The sequence below is a fragment of the Gadus morhua genome, chromosome 1, assembly GCF_902167405.1.
Source record: "Gadus morhua chromosome 1, gadMor3.0, whole genome shotgun sequence".
NCBI classification, from domain to species: domain Eukaryota; kingdom Metazoa; phylum Chordata; class Actinopteri; order Gadiformes; family Gadidae; genus Gadus; species Gadus morhua.
Genome location: NC_044048.1, coordinates 11,607,201 through 11,615,309, shown reverse-complemented (window position 1 = coordinate 11,615,309; position 8,109 = coordinate 11,607,201). Strand labels below are relative to the sequence as shown.

Genomic DNA, 8,109 nt, shown 5'->3' with positions numbered 1-8,109 from the left:
CGTAGCTGTAATCCCCCTGTGCGAGCCGCCCCTGCGTTGGTGGGGCGGGAGACCCCGTACCTTCCCCGAGGACTGGATGCCCTTAACGACGGCCATGCAGACGATGATCCAGGCGCCCAGCAGGGACAGGGTCATCCTCCAGTTGAGGCCGCCCGTGTCGTCGATGCTGCTGGTGATGTTGAGGGTCTGCCGGTACCAGAAGTAGGTGGTGGCCGAGCTCTTCTCACACTCCGGCTCCATGACTAGGGCAGGCGGGGGGGGGGGGGGGGGGGGGTGAAGAACATGGATTTGAGTTTCACTGTGGTTGGAGGAACACTGTATATGAGGAATATGACTTAGTTAAATGTGACATATTATACCACTAGGTGAGTGTGATTAGCCGTTACAACGGCTAATCACACCTGGTGGTATAATCTGTCACCTTTAAATATGATTCATAGGATGGATGCATATTTATTAGAGCTGTCAGTTAAACGCGTTATTAACGGCGTTAACGCAAACCAAATTTAACGGCGTTAAATTTTTTATCGCGCGATTAACGCAAATATTTAATAAAAAAATAAAAATATATATTTTTTTTTTTTCTTTGGCTCAAAACAAAGAAGCAGTAGCCTGACTGCTATGTTCAAATGACATTTGTTCAAAGCAGTCGTTTAATTGCACTATAGGCTCTTTTTTTGTATCGTCCTGTTTTGATCAGTGTAATGCCAATGTTGTTATCAATAGAAAATCATTTGCACAAGGCAAGCCGATGCACTTCACCATGTTGATAAGAGAATTAAAATGAGAAGAATTATGGGACAAAAAAATCAAGGGATATTTAGCATAGAAAAAGAATTTGCGATTAATCGCGATTAATTAGAGTTTACTATGACATTAATGCGATTAATCACGATTAAATATTTTAATCGCTTGACAGCTCTAATATTTATGTTAATCTAAAGCACAGCGGACTCAAACCACGCCCCCAGTACCTTTTTTTCTTCGCAGCACATATAATATAATGGCAGCAAGAGGCAGATCTCGACTGAGCTAAAGCTAACAGATTATGACTCACCCTAAAGGTACCCAGTGTGTACCCATGCCACTAAAAGCCCATCGCAGCATGTGTGTGTGTGTGTCTTTGTGTGTGATTGTGTGTGTGTGTGTGTGTGTGTGTGTGTGTGTGTGTGTGTGTGTGTGTGTGTGTGTGTGTGTGTGTGTGTGTGTGTGTGTGTGTGTGTGTGTGTGTGTGTGTGTGCTACAGCTGCTGAGGCGGATAAGGTATGTGTGTGTGTCCCTAGGTAGGCATGGCATCAGCAGGAATGACTAAGGCTTTATGTGCACTGCTGGGTGACTATGGGGTGGTGCCGTCCACAAGGAGAGCTGCTGCTTCAAACGCCGGCCGACCCGACCGCTCTGTGCCCCCCTACTCTGTGGATCCCCCTCATCAGATCCCATCTGCTTCTGCCCAACCCATTACCCAAATACTGGAACGCCTCGGGCCAGGTTTATGCGTCGCAACAATACCGCTGTGTTTCATCCATGCTCGACTGTTTCCCATCACAAGCCAAGCCTTGATGTGTTTTTGTTTTGATGGTTTTTCATATATTAGATGCAAAGACATTGCTGAGCAGAGTGTGGCCCCCCTTGACTATTTCTTGTGGACTCACTGGCCTGGCTCCCATTCCTGCGCATAGGGCACTCGGCCCAGGGCAGAGGGAACTGGAAGGACTGGAAAAAGTAGAAGATGCTCCAACCGATGATGACGTTGTAGTAGAGGCCCACGAAGCCGCAGACCTGCAGGAGACGGGAGGGGGGTGAGGGGGGGTTTGGAGATAGGCCGGCTCGTTAGCACACCCTGACCTGCTCCCCGCGCAGCAAGAGCAGGGTGGTTATAAGACACCGATAAACAGTTTGTTCTTTATGCAACATGATCATGAACAACCCCCCTTTTCCATCCCTCGTCCTCCAGTCAGGTCTTAGACCAGGAGCGTGCGGCTAAATTCGGAGAGGGTATGAATTATTGAGGGAGACTCCCAGGGGCTTGAGACTGAGGCCTTAGAATAAGAGGTATTTATAGCTGCAGAACCACTCTGTCACATACTCATTAAAGCATGCCTCGCTGGGCCAATCCATGCCCCCGCCTCCGCGTTTATCGCTGACCACAGAGCCTGACCGGCTGGGTAGAGCTCAATAATTGATCTATAAGTCTCTCACGAGGTTCATCATGATCTGCTACCTGGATAGGTGACAGGGGAGAAAGACGCAGGATGACAGAGCTGCCTGTGTGTGTCTAACATTCAGCCATTCATCAACATGAGGAACTAGCCTGGCCTGGCCGAGCCAGCCCCCCCAGGCAGATGAGTGTGCTCTTCATATAGAAGGGCAAACAAACATGGTTGACTGCGCACACAGCCAGGGGATAATTAACCGTTTTGTCACCATTAACTACTGTGGTCACATTAGCGACTACAGCATTGTAATCAATGTAGAAACAGCGTTGTAGTGCATTATTACTCTTAAAACCAGATCAGTGAATGATAAGATGCTCAGTCAAACGATCATGGGTTCATCCAGATGTCCACAGTCTAAATGTAGGTGACCTTAGACAGATGCCCTAACCCTAACCCAAACCCTTTCTGCCCATGAATGACATGCATCTAAAATAATTGCTGTAAATTGCTTTGGATTAAATCGTTTCCTCAACAACTTGATTTCTTCCAGGACATTGCTTGCAGCTGCGTTACGATTAAAAGACAAAGAACATCAACATCATCGACGTTCATTACTCGCATGTCATCCGCAGGGACTGCGGCGACGACGCGTGTCCTCAGGCCCCCAGCGTGGCCGTGCTGTGAATGAATGTCACCGCATTGTACTTGACTTAGTCCAGTTGGATCTGAGGAGAGGGAGTGGCAGCACCCACCATGAGGCTGGACACCCCGATGCCCCCCAGCTGGGGGTAGACGTAGTTCCACACGCCGATGCTGCCCCGCCGGATCCTCTGGCCCACCGCCAGCTCCAGGAAGAAGAGCGGGATGCCGATGAGGATGAGGAGGATGAAGTAGGGCACCAGGTACGCACCTGGTGAGGGAGAGCGAGGGAGATAAAGACAGGGAGAGAGAGAGAGACAGAGAGAGAGAGAGGGAGAGCGAGGGAGATAGAGACAGGGAGAGAGAGAGACAGAGAGAGAGAGAGAGAGACAGAGAGTGAGGGAGATAGAGACAGGGAGAGAGAGACAGAGAGAGAGAGAGAGAGAGAGAGAGAGAGAGAGAGAGAGAGCGAGGGAGATAGAGACAGGGAGAGAGAGAGACAGAGAGAGAGAGAGACAGATAGAGACAGGGAGAGAGACACAGACAGAGAGAAAGAGAGAGCGAGAACGAGGGAGATATAGACAGGGAGAGAGAGAGACAGAGAGAAAGAGAAAGGGAGAGCGTTCTCAAAGTTCAAAGTATTTATACGATTTGTCTGAGTTATTGGTTGTAATAGAGCAGATATACTTGTCAATACAATGCCCTATTAAACCCTGCTATGGGGACCAAATGAGCCCAGGATTGTATCTTCTTCTGAGACTGTATTATTGCTGTCCAATTATAATTGCCTTGATGGTATTTATTATCACACCTAGTTGTAAAAGTGTGGTAGGTAGGTTGGGGGTCGAAAAAAGCTAGGAAGCTCAGCATGAGGAAGCAGAAGGGAAGGTATCCATATTTAGCAGAGCACAAACGCACACACTGCTGTAAACGGCACCAGAAGCACCATCAAACGCTCCCAGTCAGAGTCTATTTCTGGGATCAATCTTCTCCATCATGCACCACTCTAGTTTGGCTTTGTTTTCAACCTCTCTCTCTCTCTCTCTCTCTCTCTCTCTCTCTCTCTCTCTCTCTCTCTCTCTCTCTCTCTCTCTCTCTCTCTCTCTCTCTCTCTCTCTCTCTCTCTCTCTCTCTCTCTCTCTCTCTCTCTCGTCTGCATTTCGCTATTCATCTTCTCCTCAGTCTTTTCATCCTTAATTTGACACCGCTGTCTGCCACCCAGTCAGCCTTCAATCCCCCACTATTTTGTTTCATGTCCCGTTCTTCTCTTTCACCAGCGAGGGAGAGACGAGCGTCCGGGTGTCAAGCGCCAACCTCTTTTGTCCGAACCACCTTCTCTGCATCATGTCGGGACATGAAGGAGCAGTGATGTGACATGGACATTCAGAGTTCAAGGGGAGGAGAAGCTGATGGGGTAGACAGCCCCTCTCGTGTCCCTGGTGCTGCTATCTTCAGACTGAATCACTAATCAAAGCCCACTAATTACTGGGGAGAGGGGGGATGTTTGTCTGGGCTGGCACATTCGCTGAGAAGAACCTCTGTGCTTATCAGGTCTTGGAGGAGGACACATGCGAAGGAGCCTCCTCTATGACGTATAATGGCGTTGAAACTTGGGACTTATTTCTAAGCTGGATGCATTTCGTTTAATTTTTTTAAGCGACCTGCACTAATAAATGAACACATTCTATTTCTATCTTCCTGCCTGAATAGATACTGTATAGAATCCTAACAATCATATCAGCTGGTTATGATACAGAATCAAACAGACCCCTTGTGTCAGCTAGGGGGGAAAATGCATCAGCGAACCCTCTTTTCGACTAAATAAAGCACATCCACACACACAAACACAAAGACCCGCACAAAACATACAAACACACACATGCACAGTCAGACACACACAGACACACAGATTAATCAAGCTTAGTTATATAAGGCTATTTGAATACTTCATGTGGTGCCCAATACACCTCCCACGTAAAACACGAATACACTGACAATAACCGCTCGGAAACAGAGCCCATTGGTGTTGTCTCTTCCCTCTTCCAAGCCGTAATCACAGCCTCCCACACGCCAGCGACACCACAGTAGTGTGTGCCACCTAGCACACACACAATGCCAGCCAGATAAGCCCTGAGAAAGTCTGCATGTGAAGCAAATACAATTAATACGGCGGCCTCCAGTCAACAATTCATTATCGCCACCAGTGTGTCTGAGAGATCTGTGCCTGCCTCTCCAACAACACCCCGCCCCGCCCACACAACATACACAAACACACGCACACACACACACACACACACACACACACACACACACACACACACACACACACACACGGACAAACACATTCATGTGTCCTCTCTCTTCTCCCCTTTGGTTGAAGGGGTCTGCCTGGGGCCATCAGACACACTGCTAAGCACTCAGCTCGGAGGGATGCAGTGTGCAAAGGTTTGACTCTGCCCCTTACATGCTGACAAGGGCAGCTGGGCCATTAGATAGCCCGATGGCTCACCACAGTTCACCCAGGTGGGACGCTCGCAGCCTGGGGGGGCTCAGGTGGGGCATGTGGCGACACGTTCTCTGTTGGCATCGGCAACAGAGAAGATGCACTACAGTACCTGACATTATACAGGGAGTTATCCCATGCCCTTTAGAGGGCTTAGGGGTTGGTCCTTTTTTGTATTATTACCCAAGAATTACTAGAATATAACCTTATATTTCAATATTTTTAAATACTATGAATCTCCAATAGATTCTTTAAGCATGAGCTTGTGTTGAATTATTCAATTTGTGTGGGCGTACAATCTTCTATCCTCATTTCAAATTGCTGCTGCGTATCGGAGGCACCCTGCATAACATGAAAGCCCTCCCATTGTGAACGTTTACATGTTACATCCAGCCTGAGTCTCGGGTTGACTGTCGGGGCGATGTTCAACGGAGGAGAAAAAGAGCTGCGGAGCGTTCATAAACAAGACGATGTCATGGTGGCGTGCACAGGTGACAGTGAGACCGTTTCCCCCTGGTGTGACACTCAAGCACGCTGTTTACGAGTTGGGAGAGACCCTGCAGGTGACACACACACACTCACACACATACTCAGTCAGACACTCACTGGGTAATATATGCACAAGCAAATCGACAAACAGAGGCAGCTTCAGGGCAAAACGGAGTTGCCTCTACAACAGCTGCATCCGTTGATTGAGAGAAAAGCGTCCCCAGGCCTTTGTGATCTAGATGATTGTGTTTGGCATTAAGGAATTGAGAACTGAATTAGTTGGAATTGAGGTTGCTGTTTTCTGTTATGTGATCCAAATACAATGTTCAGGAGATAGAGTAGAATGCAATTAAAGGGCTGGTTGAATCTGATCAATTTGATTCACTTACATTTGGTCAAAGCTTTTTTGTTCAGGCCTCATGCAAAAAAAACAACACTAATCGTTGATAAGCTTAAGATATGCCGCAAAAGATTTCTGCCCACTCCTACATTCAGTCTAACAGATGGTGGTATAATGTTTATAATTCTGTCTCTGCCGGACTTTAGGCTCTGAATACAGGTTATACATTCTTCATTAGTTGGCAGCATTATAAGGTAGAATTTGTCTGGCATTGAACCGAACTCTTAAAAAGTGTAACCCCTTGTGCTTTCCAAAAGATCAAAATACATAATACACCATTGGCTCCCAGTCACCTACAGGGTCGATAGCAAAGTCCTCCTCCTGACCTACCAAGTCTCGAGTGGCCAAAGACCCAGGGACCTCAGTGACCTCATCATCACCCCCCCCACACACACACACACACACACACACACACAACACACACACACACACACCACACACACACACCACACACACACACACACACCACACACACACACACACAACACACACACACACACCACACACACATCTCCTGACTGCTCTTCCTCCCCACGCTCTCTGAACTATCTCAGAACAACCTCCTCTGTCAAGTTTAAAAAACCTTATTTATCGGTAGGCCTTCTTTCAAGCTGCCCACCCTTGTTGTATTACACCAATTTCAAATACCAGAAAATTAAACATTTAATATAAATAGATTACCTTTCATGGCAATTATAGTATTTAACCTGTAAGGGTAGAATTTGTTGTTATTATTACTATTAGTAACATAAATTTGAATGAGAAAATGATATTAAAACCTATGCCAACAATCAATGTGTCAACATGTTTCAGAGAACCAGAAGCCAGAGCTAGCCACACATCTACCCCAAACCAAAGCTACAAGACACAAAGATCCTTTGAATATGATAATAACTCTGAAAAACGTAAAACCATCTACAGAACCCACCATGGCCCTGTCACTGTACTGCACCCCCACCCCCCCTCGCCCCGGTCCAACCTTAGCAGCACCTACCTCCGCCGTTCTTTCTGACACAGGTAGGGGAAACCTCCACACGTTCCCCAGGCCCACGGAGAAGCCACCTGGGCCAGGATGTACTCCAGCTTGTTGTTCAGGACGGCCGCCCGTCCTCCCCGTCTGCGTCGGGGAGGGCAGCAGGCCCTTCCCCGCGCCGTGGCCCCGGGGCTCAGGCCCATGCTCATCTGACTGCTCTTGTAGTCCATGGCTGCTCCAGCGCCAGCAGGTCCGCCACGGACTCCGTGACGGCCTCCTTGCTGGGCGCAGAGGGTGACCTTGCTGTTCTTGGGCATGGTGGTGGTGCTGGGGTCGGGGGTGTTGGCAGAGGAGCTCCTGGCCGTGGTGGAGGTGAGAGAGGGGAGCAGAGGGGACGTCGAGGGGCCTGGGGGAGGAGAGTGTTCTGATGATCCTGAACCTGTCAGACAGAAAGAGGAACGCTTTGTGTTAGCCTTTAGAGAAGCTCATAAGCAGGGTTTTACTGACTCAGACTCACCTGCAACCCCCATTGTAATGTAACATCCAGTAAGTTAATAGAAGCCTTATGAATATGGGGTAACAATTTAAAGAGAACCCATTCGAACATGATTTTGCAAATGATTGAATGATGTGACACATTCAAACCTTTTAAGCTCTGCAACCTTTAATTTGTTAAAGTAATGCGTAGTTTGTGTTTAACCGCTTGGACCATAATAAACACTGCTACGTGAGCTCTGGTGCTTTCACTCTAATGCAACTCGTAAACCACACCTTATTTAATTAGATAAAGACGAGTAAATACTCTTATGTGCAATGATGTGGGTAACAAAATATGGTCAAAATGGAAAGTAACCCCTGTGTTAGTTATTTCAGCGCTGCACTTAGTGGTGGGAGAAATGAAAGAGGAGATTATGTTACCAACATATTTGGTCGGTCTCTCACATCATAG

The 8,109-nt window shown here is 47.7% G+C and overlaps 1 protein-coding gene across 1 annotated transcript in view; it reads right to left on the bottom strand.

The window, feature by feature from the left end:
• slc6a17 (solute carrier family 6 member 17) overlaps positions 1 to 7,561 on the bottom strand; it is a 19,503-nt gene extending 11,942 nt beyond the window's left edge. The window contains 10 exon segments of the mRNA XM_030368454.1: positions 61 to 242; positions 1,653 to 1,779; positions 2,909 to 3,066; positions 7,182 to 7,208; positions 7,211 to 7,249; positions 7,252 to 7,281; positions 7,284 to 7,315; positions 7,317 to 7,389; positions 7,392 to 7,453; positions 7,455 to 7,561. Coding sequence (XP_030224314.1) covers positions 61 to 242; positions 1,653 to 1,779; positions 2,909 to 3,066; positions 7,182 to 7,208; positions 7,211 to 7,249; positions 7,252 to 7,281; positions 7,284 to 7,315; positions 7,317 to 7,389; positions 7,392 to 7,453; positions 7,455 to 7,477 — 753 coding nt within the window. The 5' untranslated portion in view covers positions 7,478 to 7,561.
• Between the last annotated feature and the right edge of the window lie 548 nt (positions 7,562 to 8,109).